The sequence below is a fragment of the Camelus bactrianus genome, chromosome 10 (assembly GCF_048773025.1).
Source record: "Camelus bactrianus isolate YW-2024 breed Bactrian camel chromosome 10, ASM4877302v1, whole genome shotgun sequence".
NCBI classification, from domain to species: domain Eukaryota; kingdom Metazoa; phylum Chordata; class Mammalia; order Artiodactyla; family Camelidae; genus Camelus; species Camelus bactrianus.
This window is the reverse complement of record NC_133548.1, coordinates 64,925,424-64,948,766: the sequence shown is the minus strand read 5'-3', so window position 1 is coordinate 64,948,766 and position 23,343 is coordinate 64,925,424. Positions and strand designations below refer to the sequence as shown.

Genomic DNA, 23,343 nt, shown 5'->3' with positions numbered 1-23,343 from the left:
AAAATATATTCGAGACTCATGTTGCAGATGTCCTCTGACAAATGTGTAGGTTACTTAAGTAAAAACACCTCAGGTGTGACACAGCAAAACATTTCTGTTAACATAACAATTGTAAAGAGTTTTTCAAATCCTGAAATGTGCTACCTACTGCAGTCTTTAAACAAATTCAAGAGGCAGAGAGGTACATAAGATGATTTATACTTTTTTTAATGTACACTCACAGAAGTTAACATAACTTGAAAAGGAGACTCAATTATACATACAGTATGTTTCCCATTTAAGTAAAACTCTACCAAATACAGCAGTAACAATGAAGACCCATCAAGTCTTCAGACATCATAAACGATCTGAAGCAGTTTCAGTCCTGGGCTGTTGTGCTGTGCAAAAGCAGAGGCTATCAAAGCTGCATGCAGAGGATGGCAGTGCGCCTAAGGGTCGTCCAAAAAGGAAACTCCCCTTAAAGCTTTGTTGAAAAAAGAAACCACATTTTTCTCAAAACTTCCACTAGCAGTTTTTCAAAATGAACTCTTTTAAGATAGAAGGCGAACGATTATTTGTAACAGTATCATCAGTCTTCATTGAGGAAAAAAGTCTTTATATCCATCCAGTTTTCTCCATAACTCACTTGAGAATGAATCTGTGAGGAAACGTACCTGTTTCTCTAATACAGAAGTCCTTTCCATTTCTGCATGTTTTATCATATTACGCATGTATTCCAGTTGTTTTTCTAAAAGATTACATTTATTTTCTGCAGCTAACAACTGAGATGTCAGTTCTAAAAAGAATACATACGAAAAGCAGAAATTAGCTTACTCAATAGATTTAACAAGCTGTTTAACATGAATTAAATCTACAGTATATATAACACTTTCCAGCAGCTCTGGAAGCCTTTTCAGATGACTGAAGTCATTCTCTTTCTGTATGTTAGTCCCATCTGCCTTGAATTTAGTCAGTACATATAACACAGGACATCAGCACTTGTTCCTCAAAATGCACCCCGGATACTGCACTTTGTAGTGCTCAAAGACACTGAGCACCAGGAAACACTAATGTGGAATTTCTTTGAGAGTAATTTTATACCACTCAGTCTTTCATTTCCTTCATAATTAAACAAACCTTGATTGTGTTTTGATTCCTCATTCTTTGAATTCTCCCTTTCTTGTATCTGTTCATCCAATACTTTTTTATATTCAATTGTCTCTTTAGACAAGGTTTTCACACTTTCTTCTGCCTGAATCCTTTCAAGTTCTAAACGTCGAATTTTATCTTGAAGATTCTTCAGAGCAGAAAATATAGCTGCCAAATACAAACATGGATAACTATAAGATAATTTTAAAAAGTTCACTGGAAAAGAATAAACTCATCCAAATAGAAAACTTGATGGGTAGGTCCAGTGAAGGATCACACTCTGGGAATACAATGTTAATTATTATCACATGATAATTATTTAAAAGAGATCCATTTTAAGACATCTTTTGAGCCTCTGAAATGTGCTAGATACTCAAGTAAAAAGCATACTGCTAAGGTAAAAACATTTTGAAGATTTTATAAAATTGTAGAAATATTGAGCTGATCATATAAAATTCATGAACTGTCCCAAAGTACAATATTTACTATCAGTCTTCTCTGTTTTACTAATAGGATCACATGCAGAATTCAAATGTAGAGATAAAAATAGATCAAGCACAAAAAGGATTTTTTTTTAATCTCCAGTTTTTTCATTATTTAGAAAAAAACCCTAAGCACTCTGCCCCTCAAAATTCCTGATTATAAAAGTAAGACATATTTGCTGTAGAGGGCACAGGAAAAATACAACAAAGAGAACAACTGATACTCCCACTACCAAGAGAAATGAACATCATTTTTGGTCATTTCTTTCAATCATTTTCTATATGTATAAAATAAATTGAGATCAAAATCGTTCTAAGTTTTGTTTTCCGTTTAGCATTATGGAACTGTAAGCATTCCCTCATGCAATCAGACAGACTTAAAAGATTATTTCCCTGTGATCTATTAGGAATTGAAAAACTAAGTTTTTGGATTAAAGACTTTTAAAATAGCTCTTGAACAGAGTAAAGTATGTTCAAAACGGACTGCATCAATTAATCCTTTCATCAGAAGTGTATGTCTTAGTTGGGGAGGGTACAACTCAAGTGGAAGAGTGCTTGCTTAGTATGCATGAGATCCTGGTTCAATCTCCGGTACTATAAACAAACAAACAAACAAACGAATGAATAAATAACCCCCCCAAAGGAATATGTCTTTGCCAATACAGACCATTATTAATTACAGTATCTCCACCATTCTGATTAGGAAACCCATGGTACTCTGTTTATTTTATTTTGCATCTCTATTAAAAGTTTAAATATTTTTGTATATATTATTGACTATCTTTTGATTTCTTTGCCCATTTTTCTGTAAGAAAAAGTTCCCCCCTCTTCCATTTTATTATTTGTGTTTAATTCTGGTTTTGATGTTGTTAGTTTTGATATAAAGATGTTCTGATTTTCATAGTTACATCTAATAACCTTTCCCCAAAAGTTCTTTGTTTATATACGAAGATGTTCTTCTGCAACCTCAAGATTAGATAAACTTTGTACTTTTCCATTTACCTCTTTAAGTCAAGTAAAAGGTATTTCTGTATTGAAGGAACGACTTTAAATGGCATCTTTATTATAACCAGATCTGTACATACACCTACACGTACAGATGTAATTATTACACACACATACCAAGACAGTTTCAGGACTTTTACTCTAGTTTTATTAATATTATGCCAGTAATTTAATTATTAAAACTTTATAATATAAATATCAATACTGCTAGTCTCTCACATTATATAAATCTTTAAAACATTTCAAAATTATTCTTATCAATTAAATATTCAGAATCACTTTGCCTAAACAATGATTTAAATGAAACTTCACGTAAATTATAAATAGGTAGGAAAAATCGCCTTCTTTTAAACATTGAGCCTTCTCACTCAAAGCAAGGCACACATTCTCATTTATTAACACAATTCATTCATTGGTCAAGTTTTTCAGACATGACAGGCTCCAAATAGGAGACTGATACGTTTTATAATATAGCCAGCTTATTCTTACTGGAATGCAATGAGACTGCAATCTAATTAGAAATAACACAGACATGAAACGCACATACACACATTCTGAAAACGCGACTGAAAAGACTGTTAAGAATGGGAAGAGAGCCCAGACATAGATTAGTATTTAAAGGAACAATAATTCTTTGATATAACTGGAATAATCAGATAAGAAATATCATAGAAAAAGAGAAAATAAATGCCATTCAATATCAATTGAGTTTTTTTGCCTCTTTTGAACCACTGAGTATTTATTAAAATAAAACTGTAATACTATAATACTAAACACTTCTTTCATTCCTTCATTAAATAATGCCTAATAGTATATGATCTTGCTAGTATTTTATTTTTGCATTTACAGTTATTACAGCAATTGGCTGGAACAACCCGTTTTTGTTCAGTATGTCAGCAACTGTGGTATTGCAGGGATGAGCTGGATTAACAAAAAGACCCAGGTTGGGGTACATGCTTTCTTTTTCTGTACTCCAGAACAGCTAATTGGAAATCATTTGTTTAAACATTTCTCAAAACTTAGTCCCTAAAACTACTTGGGGCAAGAACCTTACTGAGACTTAGATAACTTAAAAAAATTTTTTTCTCGTCACCTCCCACCCCCGCCATTTCTATGTTTAAAAATATTTTATTTGTATAAGCTTAAGGTGTATAACATGATGGGTTGATTTACATACATTGTGAAATTAACAGTAAGTTAACATACACATCTCATATACATATAATAAAAAAAGGAATTTCTTCTTGTGATGAGAACTCTTAGGATCTACTTTCTTGACAACTTTCTTATACGTTATACAGCAATGTTAACTATTGTTAATTATTTTCATTCTTTTCTTGCTCAATAATGAAACTATTTAAGACATATTAATTTCCTTCCAAGTACTGAAATCCATAAGCTTAAGTATCTAAAGTTTCACCATCCCCCCCATCGAAAAAAGAAATCACTGAATAAACACACATTAAGCAGAATTCCGGGGAAAAAACAGGAATAAAAAGGAAAAACACCCATAATCCTATCATCTCAGTATAATAATTATAAACATTATGTTGAAGTCCCTTTGGATTTTTCTATGCTTTTGTTAGTGAAATTACCTCTTTACTAAGTTGACATCATACTTATTCAAATATGAGTATTTCTCCATGACAACCTATAAATACACCTCTAGAATTCCAACCTTAAACATACTTGTTATGACTATGAACTTCCTATTCCACAAATAGTTCTGGACCAGTTCTACACTTCCTATTTTTATAGCCCTTTCATCTGTTATTAGTTGACAGGGTGAGACCATCCTTAGAGTGAAACCTTCCAGTAGAAGAAAAAACTCAGTTCTCACACACATTATTCTTTAAGTGACATTCACAACACTAAGGGTTTCCACTGGGTAACAGCACAGCTCTGTTTATGCAAGTCTTCACGTCCGCTCCTGGCAGAGCACACAGAAACAGGCCTAGACCAGCTTCCCGGAGGTGACTTCTCTACCACAGCCTCTTTCCCAGGCTCCTCTTCTCCAATTAGACTTCCAAAGGAAGCACTATTCCAGAAGCACCTCACACAGGCCTAAAGCTTTTGTCTCCAGTCTCTTCTTAGATTTAACATCCCAACTTCTCCCCTACTGTACCCCAATATCTAAGGCTTATATCTAATTCCAGGACTCCTCATAGTGTCCCTGAGGTTTTTGGCTTTGAATTCATTTTACTTCTGGTACCGAGGTATTTCCTCTTCTTGCTTTTAAGCTGAGTATTATTTAATGTTGTTTACTGTCATGTGAAACTGCTGACATTTGCCTATGATACTGTTCTGACAGTAATACTGTCATCCACCCTTTTTATTTGTTGTGTTCCTAACATGTCTTTGCCCACCTTTTACTTTTAATCTGTGTCACTTTGTTTCAGGTTTGGCTTAAAAGGCATATATTGACTTTTGAGGTTTTCTCTTTTCTTTTTTAAACATAATCACGTCTGTCATCATACCTGATAAATGTCACTCTATTTTTCTCATTGTGTTTTATGCTAATTTTGCTTCCTTGACTTTTTCTTTATTATTTTATTTTACTATATGAAGTGTAGCATACATCTTTGGAATTGTTTGCCTGGCTTATATACCTCTCTCCCTGGTATTTCCTGTTTCCTCAGCATGGCTATAACTCTAACTGATGTGTTCCTTTAGTTCCCTCTCACAAATCTGGCCACAGCTGACAGACCCACAGGGGAAGGTCTCTCTTCTTTGGATTTTTGGACTTTGGTCCAAAAAGTTGAAGCCAAAATTAGTTCAATTTAAAACTCAAGCTGTCAGTAGCTGAGTGGAAAAAGCTGGTCTGTGGCTAGCCAAGAGAAAAAACCGATGTAGAGAAGCACTCGCCATGTTCGAGTCCCTGGTTTCTAAGGTTCTTAAAGGCCACCTGCATATCTGCCCTTCTGTTCTTGGTTATTCAATCCTCCCTTGCAAGTATGTAAACCAGAAAGATTCCTCCTTGCCGAAGCTAGTTCAGATTGGGACTTTCTATCACTTGTAGCTAAGTTTTCATTAACTGCTCTTTGCTTTCTAAACTTTTATTAAACAAACTAGTACCATAAAGATACAAATTGATTTTATCCTAACAATGGCTAATATATGTTTAAAAATCTGTACTTCAATTAAATATAAACACATAAGTACATAAGAACACACATCCTTCAATGCATTTTCTATGTCAAAATGAGATTTTATATGAAAGTTTACGTAAAAACTATGGCAAACTTCTACTTCATCACCTTATTTTTTAGTTTTTTTTAAGTTGGAGATTTTTTGATACAAATGATTGAATAATCTCCCTTATACTACCATTTTAAGAGTTACACTTGGCATAGCTTTTCAGTTTTATATTTAGTTTTCATACAAACAGGCCTACTTTATTGAGTTAAAAAACATTCTAGGTGATCAAATGATGGATCTAAAGCCTTTTTTTCCCTTAGAAAAACTAAGAGTGAGCTTTTTCTTGCTTTTTCTTCCCTCCTGTTGCCCTAATATCTATGAGGACATGCACCACTGCATCATTTATGTTCAAATTACCACATTACCTAGGAAGATCTTTGAGTGAAAAATATTTTATGTAGAAATGAACAATAAAAAATTTGGAGATTTTTAACCTCATATATTGGGAAGATAAAACAGTGGGAAATATATTTATAGAATAAGAAGCAAATTCAAATACTAAAAGATGGAAAAAAGTGACACAGTGAAATATAAAAATGCTGTACATTTTTTTTTAAATTTCAGAACTTCCATAGCAAACACTAGATTTAAAATTTTTATCCTCCTTACCCAGAGTATCCCTGAATGTACACTTCAAAATTAAATATGTTCTGGTTAGTTAAATATGAAAGTGTAAAATGCTTCCGGAAAACTTAAGAGACAGATACTGAGTTTTCCCTTAAACTTCATCATCTCTGAAATGAGACCTCTGTAGGGAGAATAGACAACCTATTATTCATAACTGAAACTCCCATACCACATACTATGTGTGGCACATCACTGGCACCCAAATATTTCAATAAACATATCTAGTCTCCATAATTATGAAAATATCAATTAGAAAACAAATGGTGGCAATCCCTAACTCTTTATCTAGCAAAATTAAACCTCATCTTAGTAATTTATAATTTATTCTTTGCCTAACAGTCAGTGGTTCCTAACTTTACTGTATCTTCTGTACTACTTGGAGAGCTTCAAAAAATCCCAATGCCCAGAACATACCCCCATACAAAACACACACACACACACACACACACACACACACGCAAGAATATCTGGCAGGGATCCAAGAAGATCCTCAGGTGATTCTAATGTGCAAAGTTTGAAAACTTTCTAGTAACAGCTAGAAGCACTGAAAGAATGGAAGACTTTATTTACTTCTCAACTCATTCATTCATTCAGGAGACTACGGCACTTGGGGAACATTAAGCCTAGGAGATAACCAGTTAACACCTTGTTAACAACCAAGTTGGGTCTATTTGTTATTTGGAATATTTCTATCACTAAAGTAGCAGTACAAGTTTGTTGTAGATTAAAGGAGGAAACAAAACAGACCACTAGTACATATGTTTGATTTCCCTAGTATTTTCCTGTTTTGGTAGTCCTCTACCCTGCTGACTATTCCCACCTTTTAGCTCACTGTCTAAACAATGCATTTCTCTCTGCGGAAACCCTTCCACACTTGTAGGGTTTCATCTACTACTCGATCCCTGTTGAGGCCTGAGTTCATTACTGCAGTTTTCTTTTACACTTCATTTTTATTTTCATTTGCTTACTATTTGTCTCCACTTAACTCATGGGCATCTCAAATTTGAGGTGGCCAAAACTATATTTATTAGCTTTCCTTAAAATGTTCCATTTTTCCTGTCATCTGTCTTAATCACACCATCATTCATCCACATTAGAAACCCTGAACTCAAAAGATTTCTCCATCTTCTTCATTGCCCACATCAAAATATGCGTAAATCTCTCCTTAATCAGTCTCCTGTTCTCTATCCCAACTAGCATAGCTTCAGTTTAGACTAACTTCTGACCTAACTTTCAGTTCAACAAACATGTATAGAGCACATATGATGTGCAAGGCACTCTGCAAGATGCAGGAGAGAACATAAAAGTCATTAAGACAATCCCTGCTTTCAAGGAGCTATTGTCTAGATTCTGGAAACAGAAGCTACTATCTACTCTTCCTACGTGGAAAAATATTTACATAAACAAGAAGCTACTCTGGATGTATTCTTATCCCTTATTATTGGTTCTCGGAGCGTGGGGCATGGCCCCATGGGGACGTGGGGGCTCATTACCAGGCTCTGTGAGAGCAACACTATTTTCATCATCCTACTATGACTTCAGTTACTCTTTTCACTATGTTGACGTTTGCAGTGATGATGCAAGAGCAATGTTGGGTCAAACTGCTAATTTTAGCACAAAACAAGGCAGTGGCACTAAAATATAATTTTGGCCCCACACTCTTCACTGCCACACACTCCCAGTAAGAAAAAACAAAGCCACTTGCTTGTTGTCCTTGGTGAAACAGTAAAAATCATTAAATTTCAAAACTTGAGTACACATCTTCTTAATAGTAATCGACAAAATGGAAAGGCTGCATCTGTAAAGAACATACCGAAGGACAAGAGCGTTGATGAAAAGCACTTGTACAAAGGTTTGAACTGTGAGCTGAACCAAAACCATTCCCTTTAAAGGAACATCATTCTTACTTGAGAGAATTTCTGCTAGACTATGACTATTCACTGATGACTATGACTTTTTAGTAATCACTTTCTAGAAAATAATGAGCTTGTCTTGACTTTCTCAAATGACATTAAGACTTTAAAGATCTGACAGTAATTGTTGCCAATGACACAATTAATTAAAATTCTTTAAAAAAAAAAGTTATCTGTTCCATGAGCTTTATAGCATTCCAATATAATGATTTTGTTCTATTGAGAACAGTGGTATTAACAGATGGAGTTTTTTTGATATTGTATAGTGAAGTATGTCAAATTCTAGAAGTGTATAAGTCAATACAAATAAAAACCATGCATGAGTAAAAACTTTTCAAGGTTCAAAACAAAGGGATTTCAGTGGTCTAGCACTCAAAAAAAAAAAAAAAGTTTAGAGATCTGAACCTTGACTCACTTCTTTTGAAATGTTCTCTGTGTTACTAACTGATAAAGTTGTTTTGTATGACTAGGGCACTGAATCCTGCTGCACAAGTCTGTCTAGTGTAAAGAACGCGTTTTATGGTGAATATCTTGACTGGCTGAGCAGGCACAAAGTGTGTGACCAACTCCAAATAAAACCTTATCTCTGAGTCTTATGTGGGCTTTCTTGGGCAGAAACAATGCATGCATGTTGTACAGTTTATTGTTGAAGGAAGAAGTGTGTTTTGTGTGGCCTCCATGAGAAACAATCTTGGAAGCCTTTATCTGGATTTCTCCAGATTCCACTGGAATAAACCACAGTTCTAATTACAACTGCTTCTGAATCTTAAGTCCTTCTAGACAATCTGCAATCATATAGGTGGTCCTGAAGTTCCAGAGTATGAAAAACTCCCTAATGTTTTCAGATTTCACATTGCAACTAAACTGTAAGAAACTACATCTGCCAAGTTGTGACGTAATATCAAAGAACAGCCACAAGTTGTTGGAAAGGCTATTAAAATTTTACTCCTTTTCCAACTGCATATCTGTGTAAGGCCAGATTTTCTTCCCCACATACTTCAATCAAAACAACTTACCACAAATGGAATGCAAAAGTAGATACGAAACTCAAGGTGTCTTCTATGAAGCCAGAAATAAGTGATTTACAAAGTGTAAAATAAAACAATGTTTTTCTTTGTAGTCTGTTTTGTAAATTTGGAAAATATTCTTCATCAAAACACTTATGTACACATGTAATGGGTTTCCTGGACCAAAAAAAATTTGAGAAACAACGCTTCAGAAGAACAGATGGGCAGTAAACTGTTATCAACACCTAACACAACAGCTGTAACTTGACTCTTCCTCTCACTGGTCACAATAATGCTGAGATTTCAAACACAAATTTGTAATGGATACACCAACATGTTTTCTCTTGCAACTCTTCAGGCGATCAAGAACAGCTTGGGACAGTGAAGGATCCCAGATGAGTTGTCATTAACCCCACCTGTTTATTTTAGCATGCTGTATATATATTACCATTTCATTTTCCATATGCACTATGGGATGTGAAAGGCTGGGAAGCACTGGCCTAGATGAACTGCCTTATAGCTACTTTATCTTGCTTCAAATGTCCAAGCCATTCTTCATATTACTATCATTTGTTTTTTATGAGAGGGAAGTAATTGGGTTTATTCATTGATTTCTGCTTGGAGGAGGTACTGGGGATTGAACCCAGGACCTCTTGTTTTCTGAGCATGCGCTCTACCACTTGAGCTATACCCTTTCCCCTACTATCATTTGAAATGTGCTGAATAAATAGTATGAGCTATGGGTTATACTGAAAGTCTTTGGAATGATGTTACCATTTTTTTAAAGGGCTCTCTAAATACATTAATACATTTTTTGAAGACAATGATAACTTAAAATTTCCTGCCCATTTCTTTTCTAACTAAAATTTAAAATGAACATGAGAATTGAAAGCACAGTTTAATTATCTCTTTCCATAGCATTAGTCAAATTACATTCTCAAAGTAATGTTCAGATAGTGAAATGGTAATTTATCAATGAAAATACATGAAACCATAACTAAACTGAAAAAGAGTAAGTCCCCCCACTCCTAAGTGTTAATGAGAAAAACCATTTACTAGACGGGAAAAAGGCTTATCACAGGGAGTATCTATTCAAAATAAGCCTTCTCTCATTCAACTATCTGAGGGTCCACTGAACAAACCAGGGAAAAAGTGGGAAGAGAAAAAGGTTTTGATATTGCGTAAGTTAAAGTAACCATCTTGAGATGTTTCTTCATCAGTAAATTTTGAATATACTCACCTTATACAATTTTTCTGTGAGGATTAAATGAACTATATTTGCTTTATCTAGAATGCTACTGCATTACATTCTTTCCATTTTTTCAGTTGTGTGTAATTATTAATACTGTACCAATTATATTTACTAATGATTCTCTAGATAAAAGTATTATTGTATTTTAGCTACATATGTGTTAAACAGGTATTTATAAATTAGCTTAGTAATACTTTGGTTTCAACTGGGAAATGCATTGTAAATATCTTAAAAATTAATCTCAGGAAAGCACTGTTTTATAATCTGTGGACTGACTGTATAAGAAAATACTAGATAGATAACAATAGATAACAATACCCAAGTATAGTTTACCAATGTAAATCCCAGCACATAATAGGGCCTTGAAAGTGTTAGCTGAAATAAATTTAACCTTAGGTCTAGTCTTTTAAGAATTTTAATAGTTGATACCCAATTTACTAACTAGAAACACCTTACTTATAAGACACATATCTCAAAGATGATGATAAAGAAAATGCTAATTAATCTAGTGGTTAATAAAACAACTGATAAAGTGCTACGCATCAGAATACAGCAGTTAAAGACTCTGGCAATTTAGAAAAATAATAAAAGTTGCCTAACTTTCAAACAACATAGGTTAAAAAAGCAAAAAAGTAACTGAAGCCCAAAACGGAGCAAAAATTAGTTAAGTTTTAATAATTTCATACTGCAAAAAAAAAAAAAAAAAAAAAAAAAGCACATAAAAACATGCAAGAGTCCCAGCCGGGTCTAAGAATTAGACATTAATCTTACCGCAATATTACACATAGTTCTGATCTTGACATCTATCTAAAGAAGCTTTTAAAAGAGAAAAGGAAATTACTAAAAAATTTAAGAATAAGAAAAATTAAATGGGGCAGATTTATCCATGGAGCAGAGAATCAGCAAATGTTTATCAGCCCAGTGTTAGCAATTAAGCTCAATTCTGCTTGTGAGTAATTAGTGGTTTTAAGGAGTATGAGGGAGAAAGAGGGGAAAAAGAGGAGGAAGAAGAAAGTAGCAAGAGAAAAAATGATGTGGAAGATAGTAGATAAATCTCTCTTATTCCTTCAGAACATGGTGTTACGAACTGCTTAAGCACTGCCACAGGATAATCATTACTACCCACTGTACTTTTACAGTGTTTCTGGTAGCAATCCAGTGATACCTACTTTCAACAAGGGATAGACACAGAAACCACCACCCCTCTTTCCCTGAAAAAAAGTGAAGGCTTTGAAATATAATCAAAGGACCAAGAGAGTTCAGAAGAGACATCTGGGAAGAGCAGAGAGGAGTGTCTGTTGAGGAAGCTAGTAGAGAGGAAGACTTCTCAGAAGAAATAACATATAATCCAGCCTTTAGAATCCCTGAATACCTGTTATATGGCAAAAAAGGACTTTGAGAGGTGTAATTAAAGCTATGGACCTTATAGTTAGGGGAATTATTTCTGATTTTTTGAGTGGCCTCAATCTAACTAACATATGAGCCCTTAAAAGCTGACAATCTTCTCTGGCTGCAATTAGAAAGGTGCAGCAGCAAGAAAAGTCAGAGAAATTTCAGCATGAGAGAGGCCTGACTCACCATTCCTGGAGGGGACCATAAGAAAAGCATGAGAAAGAACGTGGACAGCTTCTAGGAGAAAAGACTGGCTCTGACTGAAAGTCAGCAAGACAATGGAACTTCAGTTTTACAACCACTAGGAACTGAATTTGGCCAAGAACGTGAATGAGCTAGCAGGAGATTCTTCCCTAGACTCTCCAGTAAGGAACACAGTCCACTCAACACTGTAATTTCAGCCTTGTAGGACCTGAAACAGAGAGTCCTGCTGAGCCTGCCCAAATTGTTGATCTACAGAAACTATGAGAGAATACATTTTGGTTATTTAAAGCTGCGAGGTTTGTTGATAATTGGTTAAGGCAGCAAGAAAACTAACACGGATGGCAAGTTTCAGTAACAAACTTACTTCAAAGTAGCCAGAGCAGAGGATATGTGGGTAAGGAAGAACAAAAAAGCGGCTGGGATGAAGCTGGTAAAGCAGGTGGAGACTAGGCTATAAAAAAAAAGATCTAAGACTTTGTTATTTAAAACCAGAAAGAAGTGCTAAAACTCTAAAGAGGGGAGATAATGGGTAACAACACAGGGCAGCAATGCTGTCAGCTGGGGCTGAGGGGGAGACCAAGCGCATGAAGTTGGTTAGGAGTGTATTACAATTATCAGTCGACGATGAGAGCCTGAACCAAACCAACAAGAATGAAAAGACAAAATAAATACATTTGGGGGATATTTCAGAAACAAAACACAAGTCTTGGCTCCTGAGTGACGCTGGAAATGACAGGGCAGTCCTAGATGACTAAAGTAATTCAGTCTTGGTGATCTGATGATGATGTTCAATAATAAAGGAACAAAAGAATGGCATGATATTTTAAGGAGGTTAAAAACAGGAAGGGGGAGGCATACTCTCCTCTAATTTTAAAATAAATGAAAGACACAAGAGTTTTTAAGCAGTGAGCAAACACAAAAACTACTCTGTTAGGCTCTGTTACCTCTGCTGTTGCTCTCCGGGTAGGCAAACGTAGGCTTATTTGGAGAGCGTCGTAGATCGCTGTTAAGGAAAGGCTTATCAGGTGGATATACTACATACGGAGATGAGGAGTGACGAACTATACTTCCATTAGATTTTGATGATTCTCCTAAGACATTCTGAAAAATAAAAACACAGAAGTTACCTTTCAAAATTTTAAACCACAAATAGCATGAGTGAGTGTGTCTGTGTGTCTATATATTCTACCAACAGAGATAACAGAAAAAGAGTTCAATGACCATATACAACAGAATTCAATCATTATTTAAAAACAATAAAAATTTTAAAATGTTTCATGTCTAAATATAGCCATATGCCAAACACTGTAAAAAGGAAATAATGTTCATACAACTTGAATACAAATGCTGCACAGAGATACTTAAATATGGTACTCCCAATGAATTTAAGTTTATTTTAAAAATACATACTGTAAGATGTATATTCAGAAAAGTAAATATTATCTTTACAGTATCAGGAACTGCTACAAAATGACTAAATTAATCTATCCCCAATCAACTAAATACTTCCTGAATATCTATCAAATGTCCAAAACTCTGTGGTATACAGAAAGAAAATAAGGCATAGTTCTTGTCTCAAAGATTTCACATTTAGTTAGCAGAAAAAAAGAGAGAAGCCATTAGAAAACATTAAAGCTTATCAAACAGCACCTAAATATAAAACTTTATTTCCATACATACACCATCCTGTCATCTGTCATTCTGTTCAATTTGAGATTACATTGCACATGATAATTTTCAGTGCAGGGGATGCTAATTGTGCACCTTCTTTGCTGTAGGTGACGTCCTGTTGATAGAAAGACCTAGAGCGGGAAAAACTCAGGTAAAAGATATGACTGCAAGTTGCTCAAAACTCTCCGACATCCATTTTTCTTATTCAAACAGCCACAGCAAACTAGGTTCTCAACTCTTACCTTTGGGGACCTATGACTATAAAGCATCAGAATAATCCGTGCTCAGAAAAGTACAAAAGAACAAGGAATATTTACAACACAGCAAACTACCTCTTGGAATAAACAAAGCCCATCAAAATTAACCATATTGCGTCTGAATCTTATCAAAATTTGCAGACTGTATTCCCGTGTTAAAAACCATGCAACTGACTGAAGAGAGCAAACACAAAACACGCACAAAGGCCATGAAAACTGAGAGGGCTTGGAAGTAGGGGCGAGTCTCAAAAGCGGCACTCAAATAGACCAGCGCTACTCTATGTGAAAAGTATGTTCACATGCAGCAAAGCCTAACAGTTGGCATTCTTCAAACTTTTAGACAAGCGGACGTCAAATTCTGGAGGTGGTTGGAAAACAGGTGTTTTCAATTCTTAAGATATATAATACGTCAAAACTCCATGAATAATCACATAACTTTAAATATTATTCTTCACAGAGAACCTTACATCTCCATACAACCTACTAGAATCCTGGCATTTAACAACTATCAAAGAACAATGGTCAGGAAGCAATTAAAATATTTATGAACATAAACCATGAGCAAATTCACTTACGACTTTCAAAACAAATTTTATTAGTATTACTGAACATTACACAGATAGTAACATAACAGTGCATAAATAATTTACCAGAAACCAAACCAAAACAAAATGAGAACAAACCATCTTCGTTAAATTCACTGCCTCATAGCTCCTGTAAAATTAACAGTTCAAGATTTGTCCTGCAACAAAATTTGTCACATATATATCATCAAAACACTGCTTGGGATGGGTCAGTTGACAAATCATGAAAAATCTTTTTATGTAAAAATGCAAGTATAATGAGATTTTTCTTTTGAATAGCAATTCTAAATATATTCTTCCATTTTCTAAGTCAGCCACCTCATTCTGAAGGCCAGGGTTTAAGCAATGAAAGTCATAGTTACTATGAATGTGTTGGGTCAATACCCTAATTTGCTGCCAACAGTCTGAAGTAAAGAATAGGAAGAATACATAAATCAACCCAAAACAAAAGGAAGACAGAAAACAAAACAGCTTTACAAAAATTATTTACAAGAACTATTTTGAAATAAAATTAAACCAAGATATAAGAAACTGATAACTCAATTACATACACAAAGTATCTATTAAAAAACAGTAAAGGATAAAATGTGGGACATACCAGTATCATTCAGCCTTAAAAAGGAGGGAAATACCATCACATGCTATATAATGGATGAATCTTAAGGATATTACACTTTGTGAAATAAGCCAGTCACAAAAAAGAGTTATTTTGTGATTCTACTTGCATGAGTAGTCAAGTTCATAGAATTTAAAGTAATCAAATTCATAGAAACAAAGTAAAATGGCAGTTACCAGGGGCTGGGGGAGGCTGCAAAGGGGAGCTGGTTAACAGCTACAGAGTTTCAGCTTTGCAAGACAAAAAAATTCTGAAAATGTGTTTCACAACAATGTGAATATACTTAACACTACTGAACTGTACATTTTAAAATGGTTAAGATGGTAAAGTACTAGGTAAACATCTAAGGATAATAACAGAAGAAAGGTTCAGAAAAGCTGACTCACCTACCTCCCCCTGCTTCCCTGCCACCCCAAGCTGATCCCTGGTAGAGTCAGCGGGATCACATGCTAAGTGATTTACTGAACACTTAGTTTTCAAAAGAGAATCCAGACATACCAACATCTGTTCTCACTCTGCCTTCTCTCCCCTGAAACAGGGAATGAGCTCTGTGTAATGGACCTAACTTCATTTCCTTGGTTCCTATAAAAAATCGTTTCCCTCAGATGCCATCTATTACTCCCTCCCTACTGAGCCTCTCACGTTGCCACTAAGGAAGGAAGGAAGGAAGGAAAGGGAGGGAAGAGAGAGGGGAGGAAAGAAAAGGAGGGAGGGAAGGAAGGAAGGGAAGAAAGGAGGGAGGAGGGAGGGAGGAAGACTTTCCCAAACTTCAGAACTCTCCTCCAGCTCCTGCCTAGAGTTTCTCAGCTTTTATAACCAAGTTCCTCAAAATAACTGTAATTGCTGCCACATATTAATCACCTCTCCCTTTTATCACCTCCAACCAAATTTGAGTTCTCCGAGTCCAATACAGAGGAACAGCTCTTCAAGCTCCCATGACTTTTACAATGCTGAATTCATGACCCTCCAGATGCACGTGATACAGCAGATCACTTCATCCCAATGCTTTCTGCAGTGGATGGACCACCACACTGGTTTTCCTTCCAACAACCTCCAGGGCTCTCTCTCCTTCCTCTTTCTAAATGCTGCGGTTCCCTAAAGCTTAAGTCTTTCCTCCTGTTTTCACTTACACAGATAACTCTGATGATCTCATCAACTCTCAGGAACTTGAAAAGCCTCTATTTGCTGACAACTTTCAAGTTTAAATATGGAATATGGAGCTCTCCCTCTTGAACTTAATATTCAAATTAAGGGAAGGAAGAGGAGCAAGAGATTGACTTCAACCACCAATGGCCAATGACTTACTTAATCATGCCCACTTAACAGAAATTTCCATTAAAAACTCTTGAACAATGAGGTTCCAGGAGCATCCAGATAGGTCACTGAAGCCCTTTTACATCTTACTCTCTGTGTGTCTTCCATCTGACTGTGCCAGAGTTGTATCCTTTACAAAATGCTATAATTTTGAGTGTGGCGTTTTCCTGAGTTCGTAAGGCATTCTAGCAAATTACTGAACATGATGGGAGTCTGGAGAATGCCTTAATTGCAATTGGCTAGGCAGACGTGCGGGTACCTTGGGGACACCTGGGATTTGCAGCTGGCTACTAAATAGTGGGGGCAGTCTTGTGGGACCTAGTTTCTTAACCTGTGGTGTTTGCACTATCTCCAGGTAGTGTCAGAACTGTGAGACACCCAGTTGGCACAGGAGAAGAGATGCTGGAAAAACATAGTCACCCCACTAGAGCTTAAGTTCCAATAAAGACACCCAATAAATATCTTTAATAAATCTGTTGAATGAATCTCATAATTTCTCTACAAAACAGGAAAATGGCACATTGTTTATAAAACTGAATTACCTTATTCAATAAAGTTACTATAGCCCCTTGTAAAACAATCAAAGGCTTTTGGTTTCCTTTCTATCAACAAACAGCACAAATGTCACAGGAAGGCTGTGTAGAAAGAGTTAACACAGCAGACTCAAGACTGCTATCCTTAGAAAGGTCTGCCTGCAAGGTTGATTCTTGGCTAGTATCTCACAACTTGAACTTTGGGAAGGTTCTGAATACTGTCATCATTAAAGTCAGGAGTCCCCAAGACCACCCCCAAGGTTCAATGACTGTTGGAAGAACTGACAGAACTCAGCACAGAGTTGTATTTGTGATGATTTATCACAGCAAAAGGATACAAAGCAAAGTCAGAAAAGGGAAAAACTGTAAGAGACCAGGTGTTTTCAAAATCTCTGTCCAGGTGGAGTCATTCAGGATGTGCTTGGTGACAGCTGTGTCAAGGGGTATCGTCCGACTCACTGGTCAAGGTTTTTACTGGAGGCTGGTCATATTCCTGACTCCCACAAGGAAAGCAGGTGTTCAACACTGTTTGATCAAGCAGTTTAAGCACAGTGAGCCACTGTTTCATCATTAGGTTAAAGTTCTGTATCAGTGTAGGAAACTGTTTACCATTCAAGTTCACAGGTACCAACTAAGAGCTAACATTGCAAACAGCCTTTTCTAAAAATAGCAGTCATCTGGGATTATGGATGATTTCAAGAGAATTTTTCTTGCCTTCAATACCATATGCCATCCAATCATGGTACCTGAGAACTATGGTAGGGCTAAGGGTCCTTTAAGGAGGATGTTTATGCTCTCTCCTCTCAGATGAATACTAAAAACAGCACACAAACGTCAAACTCTCACTGTACTGTACAATCTACACTTTCATTATTGGGGTTGATCTCACAACTATCCTGACAAAACAAAGTATCTCCACTTTATAGTTCAGGAAAATAACTTGTATTTATTTTCAGAACAATGAACATGGTACCTTAGATTCGTTAGCACATTGTTTTTTCTAAGCACACGCATATTAATTATCAAAAGAACCCTACGAAGTAAGCACAGCAAGTATTATCCTCCCCATTTTGTAGGTGAAAAAACGGAGGCCAGGAAAGCTGAAGCCAGCTGCTTAAAGTTTCATAGTTACTAAGGAGCCCAAGTCCAACTCCTAATCCAGTTCTCTTCCTAAGACCCCAAGCATTCAGTACATGTTTTTCCAACTAAAATGATACGATTCTAGGAGAAACTTTCAGGGTTAAAGGCAAAATGTTTAACCTAACCACTTTCTTTCCTGGTACCTTTAGTTGTCACCCTGCTTAGGAATAATATCCTACTTAAAAACACTTACGATTCAAATATTTATCAAATATCTCTGTATACGGACACTGTGTTAAGCATGAAGAATGACCAAAAAATGTGTATTATTTGCCTTCTTTTCAAATGCATTGTGCAACATGGCTGGAAGAAATCAGACACATAAAAATTTAAATACTGTTTAGCAAACCATACCCAAGTAGATAGAAAAAGATAAGACAATATGACCAAGGTTGGGTTTTTCCAGGAATGTAAAACTGGGTGTACATTAGAACATCTTTGGACGCAATCCATCCCATTAGAGTGAAAAACCATACAATCCTTAACAAACAGAAAAAGCATTCAATAAAATTTAATTTATAGCCATTATTAAAGAACTTTTCTTATGGTAATAAGAAAACTTACAAAAAACATGGTAACATACTTAACGGTGCAACATTTAAAACATCTCTTTAAAATTCAGGAACAAGGCAAGATATCTACAGAACTTCTAGTCAATGTTGTGCTCCATCTCCTAGCCTGCACATTAAGATAATAAAAAGAAATAACAGATGTTAAGATTGAAAATGAAGAATCCAAACTTCATGGATTGTGATCTAAATAGAAAACACCAAAGAACCCTCAATTACTAGAACTGGAGTTTAGGAAATTAAGATTAACACGCAATGATCAGTAACGATTCTACATACTAGTTAGGAAATGCAACATATGAAAATATAGAGTAACTAGAAATAAGTTTAATAAATGTACAAGACCCAAAATTATAAAACTTTACCAAAAAATGTTAAGTAAAGTTCCAAAGAAACTGGAGTACCAAAACATGTCCAGATGGACAGCTCAATATCGTAAAGACAAGTTATTCTTAAAATGAACTAGAAATTCATTGCAATTTCAATCAAAATTCCAATTCCAGATTGTTGAATTTCTACTGAATAACAGCAAAGGACAAAGAATAGCTAACATTTCTCTTGAGAACAAGGAAGACAGTTGCCCTCTCAGACAGACAAAAACAGGAAAATCATCAAGACAGTAAGTACAGACATAGGGAGAGACAAATACAACAATGGAACAAAGAGCCCAGTAACACACCCATACACATATGAAAATTAATATACGGACAGCTGGAGCTGTAAACCACTGGGGAAAGGATAAGCTTCGACAAGTAATGCTTAAACAATTGTTTATCTTAAGTAAAACCATGAAATTGGATCCCTACCTCACAGCACACAAATTAATTTCAAGCAAGTGAAAGACTCAATAGGCCCCAACTTTAAAATTTGTAGAGGAAAATACAGAATAGTATCATTAAGGCCTTGACTGTGAGGAAGAATTTAACCAAAAAGCACTAATAATAAAAGAATGAATAAATTTTACTACATTAAAATAAAGAGCTCCTATTAATCAAAAGCTATCATAAAAAGACACGCCAAAGAGCATTTAGAATACGCCTATGTGGATATTAACAACTAGAATACATGAAGAATGACTATAAATCAGTAAAAAAAAAAAAAAAAAAAAGACAAACCAATCGAAAACAAAAGGTACCAAGAGTCATTTCATAGAACAACAAAAACCCACAAAAGACTAGCAAAACTGAAAAATAAGTGTATCCTCACCAATGTCAGGGAGCACAAATAAGAATAGGAAGAGGATACCATTTCATACTCATCTCGGCAAAAATCTAAAAGCGACGCAAGGGAACCTGTTAAAGAGAACCTGGAACACACACCAGCACGATCACTCTGGGAAGCAATTCGGCATTACCAAAATCAAAGATGCCCATACTCTACCACCCAGCATTTCGCTGAACTATTTTCTCTCTCTCCACTAAAAAAAAAAAAAAAAAAAAAAAAAGTGTCCTAAGTCTCTAAATAAATGTACACTACAACCCATTACTGAGTTGTAAGTAGCTGCTCCTCTCAAACTTTTTGGTCTCTGGATGCCCTTACACTCTTAAAAATTACTCAAGGCACCAAAGAGCTTTTGTGTACATAAATATATTGATATTTATCATATGAAAAATTAAAACTAAGAAAATTTAAAGATATTTACTGATTTAAAAATAATAAACCCATGGCAGTATCATAATTTTTGATAAAAAACTAGTAAAAAAAATTACTATCATCCAAAAAATTTAGTGAAAAGAGTCGTATTGCTTTACTTTTTTTTTTTTTTTTTGCAAATCTCGAATTATTGACTTAAATGAAGGCTGCTTGATTCTTTTATTTGCCTCTGCATTCAGTCTGTTCGATACACTGTTTTGGTTGATGTGTATGAAGAATTTGATCTCCCACAAAGTGGTTGGATGAGGAACCCCGAGAGGGACCCCCAAAGGTCTTCAGACCACTCTTTGAGAACTGCTGCACTAAAGAAAATTTTGCATATGTGGAACATTATAGAGATGATCACAACAGCATTATTGTAATAGCTGGCAAACAAACGAGCAAACCCTAAAAACTTCAAAGCCAATTCCAGATACTACACTATGCAGAAATAAGTAAGAGGCTCTGCTGTTTCCTACTTGTGTAACCTTGACTTAACCTCTCTGTGCCTCATTTTGCTCATTCTAAAATGAAAATACTAATTCCAACCTCCTAAGATTATCGTGAGGATTAAATGAGTAATTATATGAAAAGTACTTAAAGTGCTTGCCTCATAGGACTAAATAAATATTATATACTATCATGACCTCAAAAATGTAACGTGGTGTGCGTGAGTAAAACAGACGCAGAAAGATGCACAAAGGGGCGTGAAGGTATTCATTTTATTATTCTCAAAAATAAATACTTGACACATTTAATGGTATAAAATTTATGATATATTCACATAATATTTTTAAGAGAAATAAACTGGTGTAAGGGTCTGGCTAAAACGCCAGGGAGAACAATTAGGAGATAACCTTACTAAAGTCCAAAGTGACGTAAGAGAGTTGACCACGGTTCCCAGGAAAATTAAAATGTTACTCTTCTTGCTGCTGTTGCAGTGAAAGAATATTGACAAGAACAATTCAAATGTATCACCTACTTCCATGTTGTTCACATTTGAGATTTACATTGTAGCTGCTTCCTAAAGATTATGTTATTTGTGAGTCTTATCTTTTAAAATTCCTTGTCTGCTAAAAGCATCTCCGTTCATTATACCTGGCTCTATGCTGGGGATATCAGTGTTAAATACATATAAATAGTTAATGCTCACAACCCTGAAATCTCAACAGTCACCGAAACCCGAAACTAAGTAAAAGTGTCTTTTCCCCGAGGTGACTCTGCTCTTGGGGTTCCCTAAACTTTTTCCCTTTAACTTCTATGACACAACCCTACCCTAATATTCTCCTGTCTTCGTCCCTCACCATCCCTCTTTTTTCCTATTTTAACCTATTTTTACAATTCCTTTAACTGAACTCTACTCCCATACTACCTCTGCTCATTGCAAGTTACTTCAAGTATTCTGAAAGCACCTACTGTCTTGGCACATAATCCAACACGACTGCGGCGCCTTTTTTTCTTTTCTGTTCCTGGGACAAACATTTACAATTCCTTCACCACCTAGCTAGCTCCACCTTCCCTACCCAAGCTCTGCTAATTACTACCGCCTAGGTTATTCTAGCATGGTGGCATTTATCAAATTGTACTGTGTAATCATCTAATTATGTGTAGTTTCTCTTCAGTGCTTTGCTCCTTCAAAGCAGGGATTCTACCCTATTAATCTGTGTAATCCTAAAGCCTAAAACTATTTAGCATTTGCTAAATGAAAAGATATTGGCTCTAACCTGAGCTTCTTCATATTCACATTTACTACCTATCTATTCCCAATGCGGCAGGTCCCAAAATACTAGTGACTGAACAGGCTGGTGGCTTTCGTAGAGACCAAAACAATATTTAAGATCAGCTCTCCCTGTCGCCTCCTTCAATGATATTTACAATCTGCGGTCCTAATAATACGGTGGGAGGTGGGAAGTGTGCCCGGGGTAGGATATGTACAGCAAGAAGTTAATGGGAGGATGGGAGAGGGAGGCACTGCGGACAAAGAAATCAACGTAAGTACTCGAGACTGAGGACTATTCAACAGCTGCCAATTAAGCCGACTAGGGCGCCCACCTGGTTGGGGAGGGTTTCCACGAGGGGCCGTTACACCCACGTGACCAAGGAGCACTGTTTTCGCAGGCCAGGCTGTAGGTGGCCACCCCTGCGAGTCCTGGCAAGGTTCGGGAACCTGGGCGGCTAGGCCGAAAGGTGAAGGGGGCGTGCGGGAGACACGGGAACGGCCTATTCCAATGGAAGGGTGCAGCTTCGATAAAGGAGCAGTAGGCGCCAAGCTACAAGGGGCGTTCTCGGCGTCCTCGGCCGTTCTCCAGGATGAGGTGAGACGTTGTGCCGAGAGAGCTTCCGAAGGGTGAGGAAAAGCAAAGGGGCGCCAGGACCGACCCGGGGCCCATTCGAACGTCAGCCGCTTCTTACCGAGAACTGAGAAGCCGAAGTCGCAGAGACCGACGCTGCCGCCATCTTCTTGCCTGCCCAGCGGACCTCCGCAGCCCCGGGGCGGTCCGGGTTCGCGTGCTGTTCTTCAGGATTCGAGAGCCGCCCGCGAGGGGCGACCGTAAGCCGAACCCCTGATGGAAGGGGCTTCGGCGCCGATGCCGGATCTGGAAACCCCTGCCACACACCCCCAAAGGGACTCCCACGCTCAGAATGCTCACGGAAAGGGCAACACGTCCTAACGGACGTCTTGACTAACCAATCAAAAAAGCGAACGTCTTCCGGTAGTGGGAGAGCCCGCCTCTTCCCTCGGTGACGTCACAAGGTAGCGCGTCGCTGGGACGGCGCGGGCGGGTAAAGCCGCGGGTTAGCCGGCGGGCGGTTCGTAG

General features: G+C 36.6%; 1 protein-coding gene across 1 annotated transcript in view; it reads right to left on the bottom strand.

Annotated features, from left to right (window-relative positions):
• The window catches only part of CEP57 (centrosomal protein 57), a 39,777-nt gene extending 16,562 nt beyond the window's left edge, over positions 1–23,215 (bottom strand). The window contains exons 1-4 of the mRNA XM_010973335.3: positions 22,937–23,215; positions 13,153–13,309; positions 1,117–1,296; positions 654–775 (exon numbers count right to left, since the gene is read on the bottom strand). Of these exons, the coding sequence (XP_010971637.2) occupies positions 654–775; positions 1,117–1,296; positions 13,153–13,309; positions 22,937–22,981 (504 nt within the window). The 5' untranslated portion in view covers positions 22,982–23,215. The remainder of the gene's footprint in view (positions 1–653; positions 776–1,116; positions 1,297–13,152; positions 13,310–22,936) is intronic.
• Positions 23,216–23,343: the final 128 nt, after the last annotated feature.